This window comes from Rhinoderma darwinii, chromosome 5 (genome assembly GCF_050947455.1).
Source record: "Rhinoderma darwinii isolate aRhiDar2 chromosome 5, aRhiDar2.hap1, whole genome shotgun sequence".
Taxonomy (NCBI): Eukaryota; Metazoa; Chordata; class Amphibia; order Anura; family Rhinodermatidae; genus Rhinoderma; species Rhinoderma darwinii.
In genome coordinates, this window is record NC_134691.1 from 303,550,108 (window position 1) to 303,571,521 (window position 21,414).

At 38.7% G+C, this 21,414-nt stretch overlaps 1 protein-coding gene across 4 annotated transcripts in view; it reads left to right on the forward strand.

The window, feature by feature from the left end:
- Nucleotides 1-21,414, forward strand: part of DPP6 (dipeptidyl peptidase like 6) — a 1,261,161-nt gene that overhangs the window by 1,183,194 nt on the left and 56,553 nt on the right. For all 4 annotated transcript variants that reach the window (XM_075827374.1, XM_075827376.1, XM_075827372.1 and 1 more), the window contains exons 10-13: nt 352-449; nt 9,595-9,718; nt 15,715-15,753; nt 19,399-19,506. In XM_075827374.1, the coding sequence (XP_075683489.1) occupies nt 352-449; nt 9,595-9,718; nt 15,715-15,753; nt 19,399-19,506 (369 nt within the window). The remainder of the gene's footprint in view (nt 1-351; nt 450-9,594; nt 9,719-15,714; nt 15,754-19,398; nt 19,507-21,414) is intronic.

The following is a 21,414-nucleotide window of genomic DNA, read 5'->3' on the forward strand; positions in this document are numbered from 1 at the left end:
GTATGAATCTCTTTCCAGCCTGCAAGCCCCCTGCTTGTTGCACTCCATTGAGGAACATATTTGGCGAGCACACTGTGGCTTTTTTTGCTACTTTTTCTCTTTTTTCCAATAAATATTTCTACTAAATGACAGCAAGCAGAAATCTTGAAAACAGTGAGAAATTAATACAGGAAGTATATTGGAAAATTGTAATTATTCAAAAAATAACATTCATTTGCTGAAACCGGTCAACCCATTTAATATAGCAGTGTTTCTATTGATTTGGCTCATCCGTCTCAAATACAGTTTTCAGATAGAAGCTGAAATGATAAAAGCATAAACTTTATGGCTGTTCGATTTTTCATGTTCTAGGTTGGCTTTGAGAATCCTGTCGTCACCTTACATGTCGTTAACTTGAATGGGCCTCTTCACCATGTGGAAATGACACCGCCTGATGATCAAAGAATGAGGTACAGTACACTGGACAACTCCTCACTACATAGAGAATATGTGTCCTTTTCATTCATATTCTGACTTACATCAAAGTAGCGGAGAGAGAGTAGAACATGTTCTTCAAAGATATCAGTAACATTGTGTAACTGTAACCTCATAGATACTAAAGATTAAATGAATATTATTGTGCCAATAGAGCAAAAAGAATCATGACTATCTATTAACACATGCATGTACCGTATATATCAGTTTTGTAGATTATACCCATATAACCCTTACATTGCCAGCAGCACATCACTCTATTCATTTTTAAGAGCAATCATCTAAGGCCCCATGCACACAACCGTATATATTATGGACTGTAATTACGGACCCATTAATTTCTATTGAAGACCTTTCCGTATTTTTATGGATGGGTGTCCGTGCTGAAAAAATTATAGAACCTGTCCTATGCTTGTCTAATTACGGCACGGACTCTCCCATAGAAGCCTATAGGCGCTTCCGTAAATATGGACGGTTACGGATGTGCATCCGTAAACCATCTGTATTTACGGAAGCGTTGCTATGCAACATGTTGGTGACATCATTTGTAGACTTCCTTTTTTTACGTATCCGTATATACGGATCAAATACGGTTGCAACACGGACCGTATTTGCGGTTATTTATGGTTAGTATTTACAGTATAATGTGCATGGGGCCTAATGCAGTGATCCAGCATACACTCAGGCAAACTCTTCTCGGGTGACGAGGTCTGAACGGTCTGAACTGTGAGGATTAAATTGACTACTACCTTGTGGTGATACATTGGTTTTGCAAGTTTACAGTATAAAAAGCATGCTTACCTCTGTATTTAGGTATTCCCATAGGAACAATCACTTATTGTGCATTATAAGTGAGTTCAAAGGTAAAGGTATTTTGTGACTATAGAACTATTCCTTTAGCACTGAACAAAATAGTCCAAAATGAGTCCATTATAGGACAAAAAAAGTTCCATAAACGACCAAGCTCGTTTATGGCACTCAGAGCTGTAATATGGCACTCAGCGCTATTTATTAGGCTATACTGTGTCCATGGCCAGCCTTTGGGGTGAGCGACCTGTGACATCGCAAAGGGCCCATCACTTCAGCAGGTGGAAGGGGGCGGTGCGCTGGATCCCTTCCCCTGCTTGTGTTTCTGAAGCGCCCCGGCCCGGCGACTCTGCAGCGCACCTTCTCTGATCTTGCGCCAGTGATGCACTGAGACTGACACATGACGTCAGGGGCGTAGCTAAAGGCTCATGGGCCCTGGTGCAAGAATTCAGCGTGGGCCCCCTACCCCTCCCCAACAGCACCAGAGCCCTGCGCACGCCTATGCCCAGCTGCCTTGCTCGACAGACCCCATGAATACTCCCACAGTATAATGCCCCCCATTGCTGCCCCCACAGTATAATGCCACCACACAGTATAATGCCCCCCATAGCTGCCCCCACACAGTATAATGACCCCATAGCTGACCACCACAGTATAATGCTCCCCATAGCTGCCCCCAAACAGTGTAATGCCCCCATAGCTGCCCGCACAGTATATTGCCACCCATAGCTGCCACATACAGTATAATGCCGCCATAGCTGCCCCATACACTATAATGCCACATACAGTATAATGCCCCACATAGCTGCCCCATACAGTTTAATGCCCCCATACAGTGTAATGCCCCCATATCTGCCCCATACACTATAATGCCACATACAGTGTAATGCCCCCATAGCTGCCCCATACACTATAATGCCCACATACACTATAATGCCACATACACTATAGTGCCCCCATAGCTGCCCCATACAGTATAATGCCCCCATATAGCATAATGCCCCCATAGCTGCTCCATACAGTATAATTCCCCCATAGCTATCCCATACAGTATAATTCCCCCATACAGTATAATGCCCCCCATAGCTGCTCCATACAGTATAATGCCCCATACAGTATAATGCCCCCCCATAGCTGCCACATACAGTATATGTACGGACGCAGATTCAGTTGGAAGCAGGACCAGCGCAGTCAACGCTGTGCAAAAGGCTTAGGAGCTCGGTCGCAGTTGCGACCATTGCGATCCTTATAGCTACGCCACTGCATGATGTGCACGTGACAATGCAACGTGTGTGTCACAGTGCAGCGCCGGGGCTAGTATAGATAAGGATTTAGGAGCGCCCGGACGAGTAGTGAGTAAAAATCAACCACCGCTTGTTTCCTGGGTCTCCAGGTTCCAAGGCAGCCATTATTTATACATAATTATTATATTACACAGTGGGGGCATAAGGGGGGCTGTGTACTGTGTGTGGTGGCCATAATTATACTGTGTGACAGTGGGAGAATAAGGTGGCCGTTATATTGTGTGTGGGATGGCGAAGGGGGCATTATTTATACTATATGGGGGTCACAAGGAGGCATTAACTTGAATGTGATAGATTACAAGTGGATCCCGCTGACAATAAACACGTCAGATGCGCGGGACTGACGGATTCAGGTCTTAGCGAAAAATAGTGTTTCAATGTATAGAGAATACAGAGTAGCAGTATCTCAAAAAGTAAAACAGATCTTTAATAAAAACTATTTAAGTTGCACAAATCACACTGAATGACCTGTTTATAAAAAAATCCTATAAAGTATACTTCAAGGATTATACTTCAAGAATTTTTCTAGGTCCTATTGAGCTCATTGGAGAAATATTCTGGCTCCTGTACTAAGCCTCAAAAGATATAAAGATGGAATATAATTACATTTTTAACCTCAGATACCGACAGCGCCAACAGTTTCAGAACAGGGGATGAATGAGCTTATGAACATATGTACATCTGTTTTCTTTGACATAATGACTAGAATTGTCATACACAAAATAACAAGAGCTGTCATACAAACTTTCCTCTAGTTGAAGTTGCAACAAATTATTGTCCTAAATATACACCAGTCATTCAAACAACATTATTGAAACACTATAGCCCCTAATGATCCTTAGGGCTTATTCACACGACCGAGTGCAAATGTCTGAGTAGCACCCGTGCGGGTCCCGTTTTCACAGATCCCCATAGACTTGAGTCTATAGAGGGATCCGTGAAAACGTAAGAAAATAGGACATTTTCTGTTTTTCAACGGACCCTTCACACCGTCTGTGAAAACAACGACCGTATGAACGGCCCCATTGAAATACACACGTCCGTGTGACGGCCGTTGTTTTAACAGCCGTCACACGGACGTATACAACGTTCATGTGAATAAGCCCTTAGACTCCGTTTATACTTCCTACACTTATAATAAGCTCCACCAAAAACCTCCACAGGTCCTATGGGCCTCATGACTATTGGTATGAACAACCCGCATTAGTCTATCCAGATCAGAATTAGGAGGTAGTTCATTTAACATTTCTTCACATTATCTCCTTGTTATCTTTTATTTATGAGCATTAGGCCTTATTTACATGAAGGTGTTATACGTCCGAGTGATGGCCGTTAAAAAAACGTTTTTCACGTCCGAGATGCGCACCGCTCGTGTGAATCTAGCCGTACATGAAGAAACATCCACATACAAGATATAGGACAATTATCCATCATGCCGTAGCTAAAATCAAAATGACAATTATAATGGCCACATATGAATCTAGTCAACTGCTTGAATGAGTCCTGAGTATCAAAATTGCCTACAGTTTTGGATTTGTGGACTGGCATGGGAAATTGTCCCAAATGTAAAAAAAAAAAATGCTAAAAAGTTTAAATATAACTATCTGAAAAGCAATGCAGTAATCATATATACAAAGAATACAAGAAATTCATCCATATGTATAGCTCTTTTGTCACCTTACATACCTAAAGTTGCTAGAAGATGCCCTATAAAAGAGAAGATAGTGGGGGCATCTCCACCTACTAAATGGCCCATCAATCATTCAATTGGTGGAAGGCTAATTATCAAGTGCCTAATAGGTGAAAAGGAGCCTGAATCTTCTCAACCTATCAAAGTGCTGATAAGACTCCCATAATGGCTCCCAATGCAAAGAATCACTTTCTGAAGTGTCTGCTTAGCTGGAAGGAGCCATAACGTGACCCTATTGCAGTTTCTGGGCAAGTCTGGGAATGTAATTGTTCTTTTTCCAGAATTGGAACAAAACAATACAGGACGTAGTATCACCAATACAGATTGAAATGCTGCCATAAATTGTAGAGATCATATATGTGGAGCAAACTCATAATTTATTTTCCATATGAAAGGCTCCATTATGACTCTCTCCCCACCTGAATAAATGACAGGAGGAGCAATATATGTGCACACAATTCTGATCTTGATATCACTGTAGCAATTGTCGCCCTAAAATGTTCTACCTAATAGAGAAATGGTAAGATTGAAAGGCACCTAAAGTACAAAAAAAACAAACATTAGGTACTACATTCAGTTACATATTTACATGGCCATTAAGTTCAACCTTTCCAAAGATGGCCATACACACGAGATGGCTGTTGGCCAAACATCTATTTCTCCAACTTCCCCATAAACATGCACGCTTGGATTGTTTGAGTAGAAAAAAGGAGATAAGCTGTGCCAGACACCTCTAGCAGTGACTTATTTGCCAGGGTACAAAGCATTGGGCAAGTTAAAATCCCATTGGGCTTCCCCAACCCTCTGGTCGGGTTCACCATTGAAGCGGTTCTCTGAAACTTTGGCATTGATGACCTCCAGGTTACTGCAGCTCACCCCATTGAAGTCAATAGATGAGCTGCAGTAACAGGCACAGCTGCCAACACATACAAGTCGCTGTGCCTATGAACAATGAAGGGGATCCTAAGGATAGGCCATCAATGTCAAAGTGCCAGAGTACCCCTTTATTCTAATGTGTAGCCAATTTTGCTAATTGTTTCACGGACTTCTAAATGGCAAAATTGGCTTGTAAGATAGCCACATGGGGACAGGACATGTACTGGTGCAGCAATAGGTAGACTTGCCAAAAGTGGCTGATGCCCCTGTAGTATATATTAGTGGCCTTGTTAGTTATGGCTAGTTTTCCCAGGTGAACCCTTTCATAGAAAAATGACAACAATTGAAGGATTTTTTATTTCTTCATTCATATAAGTGGAAATACCCTTTAAATAATTCTTCATTTTAGCGTTAAACCTATGATATATACAAAGTTAAAGATTTTCACATTTACTGAGGCAACGCGGCTCCTTCTCTCTGCATATAATCAATCACACAGTCATTTCGCACTTTCTATATACAGAAACATGTCCCACATTATTCGTTAAGACTTTTCATGACAAGACTCATTACTGCAGATATCCTGAGCGTCGGTCCTATAACATGAAGTCGTACACTATATTTATTGCACTTTGCGTCATTTCATTTCTGTTTATTCTTATTACCTTCAGCGGGGAGAAGGTTGTTTTTCCATGCAGAACGCTTCAGTAAATTAGACAATGTAACTGTGAGATTACGCTGGAAGCCAAGTTGTGACCTATATTAGAATGTACCAGAGCTGTTTAATAAGTTATTTATTTGGTCTATTTTATGTATTTCTTTGGCTTCCACTGAACCAGGGAATGTTTTTTCTGCACAGAAAAAAATTCTAATTTATGATAAGCAGTGCATTTCAATTACTAAATCAGTTCTTCGTGTCCACTTAATTCCTTCCATTCACACCCATTACAGTAAAATACGGGTCAGCGGCGGTCTCATTCGTTTGAAATGTACATATATTCATTAAGGCTTCACCATTTTCCCTCTCCTTCCTTTAAATGGAAAAGTGAAATTAATCAATTCAGACTGAAATCTTCAGAGGGCACCAAGTCTGACAGCTGAATTCTCCCGACAAGTTAAGTAGCGAAGCTTAGAATTTATTTTGTACTTGTAAAAGTAAAACTGGTCTCATCAAAATGCAGCATCAACGTGAAGGGGCATTTATTTTACTCATTATGCATTTTAGTCTAAGTTGCTTCGTTATATATTTGCATGTATTTATAGGAGTGGAACCAGCCGGCAACAAAAACGTCTTAATATACTAAAATGTAAGGACGGCATAAGCAAGCGAAACTTAGATGGCAAAACTTTTTACTTACTATAAAGACCAAAACATTTAGAACTCTCTAATCTTTTGTGCAGGAGTGTACACAGAGGAGTGGGAATACGATACGTTCAGGTTTGTGCTACAACTCCTAAATTCAGGAAGGTCTATCACATTTTTGTCCCCTTCCCTCCACATGTGATATAGAAGAGAACAGCCTGACGCTTAAGCCAGTGCCCACTTCTTTGTTTGCCAACATTGTGGTAAATCTGAAGAGGAGGACCATACATAGATGTATGTGAATGGGGTGGGGTCAGTCTTAGCTGGGGCTGTTCTCTCCTTGGCTCTCTTAGGGGTTACTCCACGGTACGTATGTCCATGCATTTGTGCCATCAGAGAAAACATCACTAATTCTTGCTCCTTAAATTTGCTTACTTATTTTATTACACACCTATTAATCACTATATGGTCAAAAATACACTAAAACAGTAGTCCTTCAAGGTACAATACCCTAGGGTTGCAATTTCTTTAATTTTTTAGCTTAGAATGGTCTTTTCTGGGACATCGTAACGTGAAACAACATTCAATTCACAATGTTACAGACATTTCAGATTTGTGGTATATTAAATTAGCCGAAAAATTCAGCCAAACATCATTCGCATTTCACTGATAAACCATCCAGTCAGTTTATACCACTGGGTGGCATGTACAGGTCTGTATTACATTAATATTTATGGGTGAGTTGGGTAGGATGCCCTCTATCTTGCATGTTTGGCAAGAACCTGTAAGCTTCTATTTGCCTACCAAACTAGTCCCAAAGCTTGGTAGATATTGTAAAACTATGTACCACACACTTTTTGATTGCTTTGTCTTTTTTTGCTTCATTGCTATATACAAATGACTCTGCAAGTGCCACTCGGGTGGTCTTGTTTCCCTATAAGTTCTCCTGTTATCGCCATTTTAGCCTGCTCATCTCTGTCTCTTCTGTGAAGATGAGAGTTGAGCAGGCTAAAATGGGGAGAACAGGAGCACTTGCGGGGAAACGGACCTCCCGAGTGGCACTTGCAGAGTCATTTGCATATGGCAATAAAGTCTGGACAAACCAGGCAAAACAGGTTTTACAAGAGCTATCAAATGCTGGGACCAGTTTGCAAGGCAAAGGGGAGCTGAAAGTTTCCCTTTAAAGTAGTTTTCCAGGAAAACACATTACTGGCCTCTCTTTACGATCGGCCATCAATGTGTGAATGGTGGGGGTATAACCCCTGAAAAGCCTTACCGATCAGCAGAGTGTAGGAGTTGTGGATTTCTCTGGAGTTATTGCAGCACCACAGTGGAGTCCTGAATACTTCTGTGCACATGGAACTACCGAGTGATTAAGGCTGAACAGATGCTAAAATGCTATCACAATATACAAACAATACAACCTCAATAGTTAAATGACAAAATCAGCTCTACTAAATCTGGACTATGAAGCCAAGAGAGGTCTTAACTGGACCATCACTGATCATGACCTGGCACCATGGCACTATAATATGGTGTATGATAAAATCTAAGCAAGGATTGACGTTGACGTTTTTTTTTAAATAAATGCCTGTATACAAGGATTGCCAGTCCAAGGTGACACATAATTTGTTGTTGCTGTATAAATTCAGGATTACAATATAAGTTTTTGCATAATCAAAAAAACCATAATAATCCAATGGCATGATCCATTCACTATACTTACAATTTGTACCCTTGTATATTCATGCTATACTGGAGTAATCAGCATTTGCTATTATCCTACTTAAATAATCAAGTAAATGTATGTATTATCATTCTTACCCTACAACACATGAAACAGCAGCGCAATGTATAAGACCAGACATGTATTTATGTTGATACATAAACTTTGCAGCATTGGAGGACTCACTTATTTCCATTAGGAGAGCAGCGCATTCATCTTTTAATCAGAAATGCCCGTTTGTGTAGGCATATCTGGCTCAGCCTTGCACTTGAATTGTACATCCAGTCCTGAATGATCAATCAGCACTGACTCCGAGTGCAGGCTTATTAAATAAAGCTCATCAGAGTTCTTTGTAAGTACTAGTGTTATTTATCAGTGGTCCAGAGACAAAGCTAGTGGAAATTTTTGGATATTTTGCAAAAATGCAATCATCATCATTTCTAGGTCTAGGGACTGCCCCATATAAAGTGGTATATTGGTTTCATGAAATGGATCTATACATTTTTTTTGCATATCAAAAGTTAAGTGCCCTGCTCTGTCTACATGTTTGAACTTTTAATTATATATCAGGTGCATTACTCTTTTAACTGTTAAAGGGGTTTCTCCGGTTTCAGCGAATGAATGTTATTTTTTTGTATTATGAAAAGTTATGCAATTTTCCAATTGACTTTCTGTATTAATTCCTCATGGTTTTCAAGATCTCTGCTTGTTGTTATTCAGAAGGATCAGTCATTGTTTACTTCTAGTGGATAAAATTCTGTCCATGGTCATGTGATGGACACACAGGGGTGCCAGGATCCTTAGAAGACACACATACTGATATACATACTGTAACAATCCGTGCACCTGTGTGTCCATCACATGACCATGGACAGAATTGTATCCACTGGAAGTAAACAATTCATGTATAGAATTGTTCTTTAATAATCGTACCATGAATATATCAAATGATCTGCACTCACTACAGATTAGTCTAGTTCTTTGAGTGTTTTAAGTGGACCTGTCATAAGACTATGCTGCCCTATGTAATATTTTTTGTGCCGTTGGGTGTAATAGAAAAGTATCTGTCCACACGTTATCCTGCCATTACATAAGGCAACATAGCCTGCAGACAGATCCACTTTAAATGCCTTGACCTAACTATTACCAACTGGCCCGGTCATTTTACAGTTCTCGTGGTTCGGCTTTGGCCACTTATCATTTTCTTTCCAGATGTAGCCTCTTAATTGTAATTATCCCTAAGGCATTGTTCACATGAACATATTGAAATATGTTAAATAGGGACACTGAACATATATACCACACACTTGTTTATTTTGTGTAAACTAATTTAATCATATTCCGAAGATTTACATTGATAATTGAAAGTTAAATGAAAATCTTAATAATATTCCTTACCATCCTCTCATTGCAGAGAATACTATATAACCATGGTGAAATGGGCAACCAATACGAAGGTGGCAGTCAACTGGTTAAACAGGGCACAGAATATTTCCATATTGACACTGTGTGAGGCCATTACTGGAGTTTGTACAAAGGTAAATTAATGTTTTATCTGCAAGGATCTTGTTTTCTCAAAAAGCAAACTTATAGACTGGACTGGATTCTGACATCCAGTGATAGATGGAGCGCTCAGGCGAACGTTGACAATATTGCAGAATGTAGTCACTTTCCGAAATGACTGTGTTATTTGGTGTAATGAATGTTCTTCAAATTACAAATTAGGGGCAAAGGGCATTATTGATTTTGCTTGAGTTCTGTCAATACTGCTGTAACAATAGAGAAATACAAGAAGAGAAAAAGTAGAGGCAAAAAACGAAATCCTGGGGAATATTAAAGAGTTTTTTCACCTGAATAATATGTAAATATAGAATTAGGGAAAATTCTCTTTAAAACTTGGGACCATGATGCTTTGCATTAAGTACCACATCTCACATCTGCATTTCTCCCAGCCTGGGCAGATCTGGGGTATCTTGTCCCTTATGTCCCTGTGTGCCAACTGAAGTGACAACCACATTATGCCCATAGAGCTGTTGTAAGTATATAGTTCAGTGGTTGTGGCGATGGAGCTAACTTGCAAACAGGAGCCTCACCCTGATCCTTATTAACACCGTCTAACAATATAACGTAGCAAGTTATGCACTTGGTATCACCTTCTTCGAGGGCAAGATAATATCTAAAAAAAAGTCATACTCATGATGCAAGTATTACAAATGGACATTGTTAGATCCCTTTATTCTTTTTTTTATATGGTTTCTACCATAATGTCTTAGAATTTTGAGTTCTCCTTCTCATGCCTCCTCACCTCACCGGAATGTTTTGGAAGACTATTCATAACTAAGGGGGCGATGCCTCCCGAAACGTCACCGCAAAGTGGGGAGATGTGAGAAGGAGAACTCAGCGTTCTCAGCCATTATGGTGGAAATCAGGTAAAAAAAGCATAAAGGGACAATGTCCATTTGTAATACTTGCATCGTATGACTTTTTATATTATCTAACCCTAAAAAATGTCTACAAAATGGCAAATCCATGTTATACATGTCAAAATAAAATTGAGACTATCAAAAAATACTGTATATAAATGCCAGTTGTGTTTTTGAGATTGTCCATTGATATGAACAATCCTCATTTTACTTATTGTGACCATGATATCAATTGTGTGCCAATCACCTGTGGGTAGTTAAGGCTGGTAAAAAAAACAAAAAAAAACCTGAAATCCTTTGCTTCATGTATGAAAAATCTGTGCTAATGAAAGTTGTCAAAAGTTGACAGTGGCAACCAATCAGATTACAGAATACTATTAGAAGAATGATGGAATGTCATTGGTTGCTATGCAGTAATTGTAGCCAGATTGCTAACTGTTCAAAGAAAAGTTATTTAACATAACTGATTTTTTGCAAAAACATGGTTGATCTATCAGAGAGAGAGAACGGTGTAGTCTATGTATGCAGTGCCTCCTTACGTCTTCTCTTTCCCCTATTTCAGTGGTAATTTTGCCTTCTGCTGAAGGTCTGAGTCAGATCCGGAGATCTAAGTGTTTGTTCAAATGTGGCCCAAATTTGTTGCAGAAATTTCTGCTACAATTTTGCCATGTGTCAACATATCCTACGACACACTGGTTACTAGGGAAATGCTGCATGACAACTCAATTAAAAATACTTTGGTTCCTAGGCATTAAGTAAAATATGACTGTTCAGCGCAAAGCTATATTGGCATTGTACTGGAAGCAGAGAAAGAGAAAAGCAGCTTTCATGTCATGCATTTTATGGTAATCAGATTTTGTATTAAAAATATTTAGATGGAGAACTTATTTATCAAGCGGTTCAGTGAAATAACATTCAACGAGCCAATCAGTAAATCGCAACCTTGAGTAACCAGCGAATTGGTTTAATGAGATTCCTCCTACTTACCTATCTGACTGCACAGTCAGCAAATCATTATTCCTCGCAGAAAGACTCATTAGAACTGAGACGCCTAAATAATCTTGAAATGTTTTAGGAATGTGACAGAACTGTCTGAGATAAGTGAAGGTTCTATCTGTAGATGCATCATTCTCTCTCATGTCAGGCCTTATTCTATATGGCTTCTATCTGACACATCCTCTGATAAGTTTGGTCTACCAGGTCCACACAACAAAAGCCTTTGAAAAGTCATTAAAAAAAAGTTAAGTTACAGTTTTTTGACAGTGTATTTAATGCGTTAAAAGTCAAGAAAAAGATGAACACATAACATAACATAGCAAATCACAACACAAATATATATATATATATATATATATATATATATATATATATATATATATATATATATATATATATATATATATATATATATATGTGTGTGTGTGCATGTATTACTATCAATCAGTACATTATAATATAGTATAGAAGCTGTTTTGGAAGAAATCTGGGACTATTTTAAAAATACACACAATTCTGTGATAAAAGTAAATAATTCTGAGATAAATAAATTAAAAGATAAATTCTGACATTTTACTTTATATATCAGCACTTTGCTGCATCAGAGACCATATTCTCCATGATTTAACATTATATTTAATGTATGTAAATAAGGATTAATAATAGTATACTGATAATATATGCAATTTTGCAACTTCTAATATGCTTTGTGTATCGATTCTTTATTGGGGTCAAGAGCTCTGCTTTCAGTCCGTAAATGGAACCATTCGAGTATGTTCACACAGGGCAGATACGCTGCGTAAAAGCACACAGCGTATCCGCCCTGTGCGCCGCAAGGAAATTCCAGCCGAAAAACCCGCTCCAAATTGCGGTGCAGTTTTTCGTCCAGAATGTCCGCTGCGAAAAACTGCACCTAAAAAAAAAAAATATTCATACTTACGTAGCCATGACGATGCGTCCCTCCACCATGAAGCCGGCCGGCCTCCTAAGATAACATTTCATCCCATGTGACTGCTTCAGCCTCTGACTGGCTGCAGCGGTCACATGGGATGAAATGTCATCCCAGGAGGCTATCCTGGATTAAGAAACACAAAATTCTGGGTAAGTATAAGATTTTATTTTTTTCTGAGTTGCGTTTTTAATCACATCACTTTTCACTATAAGGTGATTTTCTTTTATTCCACATAGATTGCAGCACCTGATGCAGTATTGTTTATCAATTATATATTTTATAAATATGCCAGGGACTGCAGCACTGCCCTATCTAGAAGAAACCTATAATACTGTTCATCCTGAGATGCCTGGTTCATGAACTTTAGATCTACCAGAACTACTGCGACATATCGGCTGGGCTGAAGAAGAAAATGAGTGCTGGCGTAAAAATGTATATGGCATTCTGAGGGCATTGTAATACCTGCTACCAGTGATTGTTACCTGTGAAAATCTAGAACTGATTAGCTCAAAATAACTTAGAAATAGCTACATAGAATATTACAAAACTTCACACAAGAGGAAAACTCACAGTTCCTCCCAGCAATAACAGCTGATCTTCGGGGGTTGGAAAAGACAAACCTACTGCTATCAATTTAGCGCCAAGGCAGCTTTAGAAGGGTATTCCCAAAATGTACAATTATCACCTATCCACAGAATAGGTGATAAGAATTTGATTGCTGTGGGCCCCACTGATTGGACCCCCCACTAATCACTAGAATGGGAGTCCCAATCCCCCATTCATCCACCCTGCACACACACACACACCCGCATTGAGGAGGAGCTTGAATGAAGACACTGATTGGACCCCCACTAATCACTAGAATGGGAGTCCCAATCCCCCATTCATCCACACTGCACACACACACACACTGACAGTGAGGAGGAGCTTGAATGAAGACACTGATGTTGGACGAGAAATTAATGAGGGCCTGGGCCACAATCTCCATTCTAGTTCTTTCCAAGGGTGTTTGATGGGGTTGAGGAAAGGGTTCTGTGTAGGCCAGTCAAGTTCTTCCACAACAAACTCACCCAACCATACCTTTATGGACCTTGTTTTGTGCACTGGGCACAGTCATGCTCGAACAGAAAAGAGCCGAACCCCAAACTGTTCCCACAAAGTTGGAAGCATACAATTGTCCAAAATGTCTTGGTATGCTGAATCATTAATATTACCCTTCACTGGAACTAAGGGGCCTAGGCCAACCCCTGAAAAATGACCCACTAGCATTATCCCTCCTCCACCAAACTTTACAAACTTTACATTTGGTGCATTGCAATTAGGCAGGTAACTTTCTCCTGGCATTTGCCACAGAACACGTTTCTACTGTTCCAAAATCCAGTGGCGGCGTGCTTTATACCACGTCATCCGACGCTTGGCATTGGTGATGTAAGGTTTAGATGCAGCTGCTCGGCCATGGAAATTCATACCATGAAACTCCTGTGAACAGTTTTTGTGCGGATATTATGGCCAGGGAAGTCAGCAGAGCGTTGGCGACTTATATGCAATATGTGCCTCAGCACTTGGCGACCCCGCTTTGTAACTTTACGTGGTTTGCCACTTCTTGGCTGAGTTACTGTGGTTCCTAAACGCATCCACTTTGCAATAATACCACTCAAAGTTAATCGCAGAATATCTAGGAGGGAAGAAATGTCATGAACTGACTTGTTACAGCGGTGGTGTCCTATTACAGTACCACACTGGTATTCAGTGAGCACTTTGGAACAACCCATTCTTTCACAAACGTTTGTAAAGGCGACTGCATGGCTAGTGCTGGATTTTATACACCTGTGGCAATGGCACTGAATAGAGCTGTGTCCCAATACTTTTGTCCATACAGTCTATCTACTCCAGTTCTATACTGGGAAAACTTTTATTACTTAAATGTAACCAACCTATATGTGTAATACTATTTTGCGTTGAATTTTCTTCTATCCTACTATCATTAATATTTGGTAAGCTGTGAATTCAATTTCCACCATTTTCAGATATTGTAATGTCTTTTTTTAATGGGTTATTCTTAGTCTCTCAGCCATTTCACTTGAGGCTTGAGTGGCTGAATCATTAGCATTGGAAATTTACTCTGACTAGTCACTTTCATATTCATTGATTTCGGCTTCTTTTTGGATATCATTAGCCATTTCCATACTGACAATAATGAGTTTTGCTGAATTATCTTACATTTTCTTTTCAGAAAGAATGGTTTGTAGTATTATTGCTGTTCAGCATTGTAATGGATGATCAATGAGTACTGCATGTCTGCGAATTACTGATAAAGCTTCCTCAGATGTTATCCTGGAAAATTGTTAATTTGGGTTCCATTTTTTCATAATATTAAAGTAATTCTCCACCATTGGTGCCACTTTAAAGATTATGTTAAGGAATTGTATCAATAGCAATTTTCTAATAGAATGTCATTACTGGAATGGATCCCCATAGGAGAGCTTTGATAAGGAACTGCACGACTATGGGCAATTTAACATTTCCTATGTTTGTACTGGTGACCTGTGTCTTATGGTAGAATTTTTCTGCACGGTATAAATATATTTTTAAGCTAATAGCACATAATATTACATAACGGAAACTTGTCATAATATGGCACATTTCTATTGATTTTTTTCCGTAACATAACCATATAATGCTGAGGTAGTGACAACCACTTAAAGGCTTCCCATTTATTTGGCACATTTATTTAATGTTCACAACTAAAGTCCAGTACGATACGTGTGAATGTGTATGAACAAATCCTCACACACATTCATGCAGGAATATTTGCACAGATATGAGGGCATGCTGCAGATTTTAAAATTTGGCTTTGATGCAAATTTAGAACATTCCTATTCAATGAGTGAAATCCATTCAAATACCTGCATCGAAATCTGCTGCAAAATCCGCAAATTTTACCTCAGATTTCCGCCCACTAAATAGTAATTCCATAATAATCCTTTATGATTATGTTATAAAAATAGCTATGAAAAAAGATAATTTTGTCAAAATGAGCAATGAAAGGGTTACTCTATTGGAAGGTGAACTCTAGAATCTGTCAAGTTTAGAATCTATAAAATATATTTACTAAGTGTGTCAGTTACTAAGGTTGATCCCATATTTTGCTTTTTTTCCTCAGAAACATGAAGATGAAAGTGAAGCTTGGTTACATAGACAGGTAATACTTTATTTTCAAAGCAGAACAAAAATGCTAAATGTTAATATTTCCTTAACGGATACACATGCAAAGTTTTCTACCCACACATTTTAATACATTTATTTTTGGTAAAGTTAAATAACAAAAGTTGAAAATGATAAATCATTAACAGGACAGTATGGATGCTGTGGCATTACTGACACTGGCCCTGTGGATGAGTCCAGTGATATGTCTACTTGGAATATTTGCAGTCTGTATGTTTTAATTCTGGCTTGGATGGAAGACCGTCATACGCACTTCAGGGCACAAGGGACCCTGCGGACATGTTTCTGGAGAAAACAGAAAGGCCCAGTAAATGCCCAGGTTTACAATGGGAAATAAATACATTCCATGCAGATGGGGATGTGGTCCGAATTGTTCTGTGACCTCAACATATCAGCAGTTACTTCTGCCAGTGTTTTGTAGTGCTATTTGAGGAGCATTTCTCCCTAAGCTGAAATAATTTCTAATAATGATGTCCTTAAATAGGTTGTCCCATTATTAAAGGGGTTATCTTGGTCCTTAATTTTTTTTAGTAATGACTGCAAATGACCTAATTTAAAAAAACAACAAACAACCAGTTCTCATCTATCCTTTTTGTCCGACGATCCGGCCCTGGGATTAGCTGCAGCGGTCACGTGCTGTCTGCGTGTAAACAATCATCTGGAGGGCCGTAAGAAAGGATAGGTGAGTACTAGTTTTTTTTTTTTTAATCAGGTCATTTTCAGCCATTACTAAAATATTTTAGGAACTTGAATAACAATTTTAAATATTACATTTGTCATATAACAGCAACATCTAGACACTAGAGTATTTTTTAGAAATGATTTGAATTGAAAATGTTTTATCTTTTGTGTGATCTAACAAAGAAATTTAATATTGAACCATAGGACAACTCCTTTAAGTTGTCCTCTTCTGTCAAATTGTTAAAAACTCCAATCAGCCGTCTTTCTTTACTGAGTGACGATCATATATGTCCACTATTACCACTACATAAGTGGATAGATTTGCCATTCAGGAGTGTAGAAAAGCTTAATGGCAATCTCCATATTTGTGATTATATTGTCATCCAGCATCACCAGAAGCAGAAAAAGTAAATGGAATTTGCCGCAGCTTGACGGAAAAGAACAACTTATGGAATTTTTACTTAAAGTAGATCTGTCATATGTTGTCCTGTTTAAGATCAGCACCTCCATTAGTTATGCCCCTGCTGTGAACTCGCATTTATGAGTCTGCGTATTTATGAGCCGAGCGCCCCTCTGCCTCTTTCCGCCTTTTCCCACCACCCACCAAATATTGACACCCATTGTGTATACTAGCAGATAAACAGCAACCATAGTCATTGGTGAAGGGGGTGGGAGAAGGTAGGGAGCGCTCTCCTCATTAATGTCTGCTGTATGCTTTCTAATTTATTATTAACCTACTGGTACAATATTTGGCGCTGTTTTTTTTTATACCTCAGTGCAGTATATTTTGATGACAGATCTGCTTTTATGGATTTTTTTAATTTCTAAGGTAAAAAGAAAATACACTGAATTTAGAAGCTAATGGTGATTGTCTTTTTCTATTTTTGGACATATTATACTGTATTTCATCTTGGTGGAAATTGGGGAGTTATATTCAAAGAAACCTGCAGCAGAAACCAAGAAACTAACATACTAGTTGAGCACCTAAAATCTAAATTCAGCTTCCTCTTCACAAGATTTCAATGGTATTTAAACAGTTAATCTACAATTGAAAGATATGGCTTCAATTAGTAGAATCATTATGGATTAACATGTAGAATCATTCTGGATTAATGTGGCACACAGATATGATACAGTGAACAAGCATTTCTCTAAATTCAAATGACTTTACATTAATCCAAGGAAAAACTAATTTGAACATAATGAGTTTCGTTTTTTTTTTATATATCATTTTTTTTTGGTGCTGGAATAATGAGCTTCTGTTCATAAAATATCAGTCACTTGAAACTGTATTTAGTTAGATAGAAACTTTCAAATGTAAATATGTTTGTTTTTTATAGTCTTTTAGGCTATTGCTTACAATTTTTCCTTGAGAATCAGTATTTAGGTTGCTTTGTTAGCTGCTCTTACCACACCACCAAGATCTTTACTTGCCACTTTCTTTGAATATCCTCTCCCTATGACCCTAAGGAATAGTATCCAGTCCCAAATGTTCCAGTGATATGAAGTCTACTCCCTGATGACCCAATGGACAAGTGTCTTTTCCTGTTGATTCTTTGGGTTAGGGTCTACTAACTGATCAGTGAAATGTCCTGTTGAATGTTTCATCTCCACTTGTTTATTCACCCCATAATGCTAGGTCCTTGCTGTTCACAGACTACTTCCCTGGCTCAACATTCCCATGCTATGATGGAGCTCATATGAGTCTATTTGATAACCCTCCTCCATTGACAGAAAGCTCTATGCAATTGTCCTATCACAGCGCCATATCAGACTAATCACATGACCTTTGCTAATCTCTTTTTAATAGTAGCCTTTCCATCACTTCTCTCCAGGAGAAGACTCCTGTGACCCACCAACCGCAAGGTTTGGAGTCAAAGAATTTTTTTAAAAAATACAAAAATTGTCAAAGAAATTTGAAATTCTAAATTGTGTGCGTCTCTCATTAGTTTACAGTTACACATATTATTTCCACAGAGATGACTGAATTGTTCATGTTTTCTTCATTGATAATTGCTACTGTGACTATACACAACTATTTATTACTTTATTATAATTTTTTCACTTAAATTTGTATTAATTTTTCAAGAAAAAACAATCATAAAATTTTTAGCAGTACAAACCTATATGCGATAGTAATAGAACATTTAAAACATTTGAAGCAATGAAGATAACACTATATCAATGAAATTGCCTAGAGTTAGAAAACAAACAGTTTGAGAACAGAGTCCCAGACTGCGGTATCTCATAAAAAGAGTCCGAGCCATAAAGGAATTCAAAGAATGGAACTGTAAATTGAATGTAAGGCTTCGTTCACATCTGTGCTAGGGCTCCGTTCCGACATTCTGTCTGAGCTTTCCGTCGGAACGGAGCCCTGACTGACACGAACGGAGCCCTGACTGACACAAACGGAAACCATAGGTTTCTGTTTCCATTACCATTCTTTTCAATGGTGACGGATCCGGTGACAATGGTTTCCATTTGTCTCCATTGTGGAAGGGTTCCGTTGTTTTGACGGAATCAATACCATAGTCGACTACGCTATTAATGATCGTTCATACTCATACAATTCTGTGTGTGTAAATAGACCTTAAGTTCAGAAAACATTACTGTATATTCTTCAGTGAGGCGAACTGGATTTGCGTTATTTGTAGAAGTTTCTTTTTCTACGTAATTCTTTCCTTTTTTGCCCAATTAGAATTTCTCAAAAGCTTTAGCAGGACAAATTCATAGTAAACTTGATTTGACAGTTTTTTTTTTAGCTACATTTTACCCAAGCGGCATCATTAAGCTGCAAGAAATGACACTACAGTATGGGTAATAACACCTAACACGGCACAATTGTTTTTCATACAGCTCAGCTTTAAGTGTTTAGCTGAACCATTAGACTATTGATTTTTGCCTCATGAATGCTAACTCTTCTACCTTGTCTGTATTTTAGAATGAACAGCCAATCTTCTCAAGGGACGGAAGAAAGTTCTTCTTTGTGAGAGCAATTCCACAGTTAGGTCGCGGGAAATTTCACCATATTGCTGTTTCATCATCACAAGTAAGTCATTGGTTTGCAATATGACTCAAGAAATAGGTAGTGACTAAAGATATGTTCCCTTGGCCGAATTCAGTCAACCATACTATACGTCCGTGTGACGGCTTTTAAAACAATAGCCATCACACGGACGCATGTATCAATGGAGCCATTCACACGGCTGTTGTTTCAACGGACCGTGTGAAGGGTCCGTTGAAAAATAGAACATGTCCTATTTTCTTCTGTTCTAACAGATCCCTCGATAGACTCAAGTCTATGAAGGATCCATGAAAACGGGACCCGCACGGGTGCCACTCGGACGTGAATAACTTCAGTTTTTCACATCCGAGTTTGCACTCGTTCATATGAATCTGGCCTTATTGTGATGACAGAGCTGTGAATATACAGCTGTTCTTTCTTAATAATGTCCATTATTGGAGACCTATCTGATGAAAATGTGAAAGCGCCCTTTAATGCACATTGAAAATGTGGAAAACATATGCTGATATTTTATCAAATGAAGTTACAGGCCCAAAGCCTATGTTGTAAAACTGTCAGGTTCCGTTTACATTTCCTATTCTGCTTTCTGTCAAGTGTGGTTTTGGCATGGAAACCTTGTATACATCACCAAATACATTGGTGTCCCCACATATACCCATATATCTGCTCTATTTATGGGTTTCCGGGACTTTGATATTGATGACCTAGCCTTAGGATAAGTCATCAATATCAGATCGGTGAGGGACTTCCGGCACCCCCACGATAAGCTGATTGAAGCGCTGCAGCCTCTTAATTATTTACCAGGCACAGATCCACCTATATGGTTGTGGCTGTGCCTGGTACTGTAGCTCTTTGCAGTCCCAAGTGAATTGAACTGAGTTGCAGTACCAGGCACAGCCACTACCAAATGTACGGAGCTGTGCCTGGTACAATTAAGAGATCAGTGGTCTCCAACCAACCTTTCAGCTGTTGAAAAACTATATTTCCCATCATGCCTTGACATTTACTGATGTAGATATGTATGTATGTATATGGTCACTTGAATCTGAATGACAACACCGCACCTGACAGAAATCAGAAGAAGACATGTCACCAGAAAAATATATAAAAAATGTTTTCACATTTTTAATGTACAGTTTTGGGCCCCTTTAAATTTTTTCTGGTAAATCGCACAATGAATGTGCCTTCTATGTTTCCCACATACAAACATAAACTGTGGTGGGGATTACACCTCAGCTTTAATAACGAAGCACATATATAAGTACACAAGCCAATATAATAAAAACATGCAAATATCAAATGCTGCGAGTCACAAAATAAAGACAGTTCCCTCATACACTAAGACCTGGGCTAAATGGCTACCGTTGTGCGACATAGGTATCCATAAAAGTCGTAACCTTGGAGTGATTTACTATAGTCACATAGAACTTCAATAGTAGAGACTAAGAATCATAAAATTCTATTAAAATGTGACGCAAGCAAGAAGTTGTATGACTTGAAAAGCGGGGGTGATATTAGACAAGTCTCTAACGCTTTTAAAACTGCATATCTGAATGTGGAGCCTGAATCCCAGAAAAGTTTTCACAGAACGATGTTATGACGCAGCATAATAAGTAATATGATGTGTGCACTTCTGTATGTACTAGGTGAACAGACTGGGACATACTAGTTTTATTTATTTAATTTGCATTTCTTTATGCACATAAGCAGGAGCTTCATGACACCACTAGGGACAGTAACTCATTGTTTTATTAACCACCTAAAGAAGAAGCTTGAAAGGTTAATTTAAAGGGATACTAAAGGGGGTTTTACACTGGGCGATTATCTGGCAGAAAGGAGTTCATAGCTCGTTGCCGATAATTGCCCTGTGTAAACAGGGTAGCGATCAGCAGATGAACGAGCAAACGCTTGATCATCTGCAGATCGTATCGC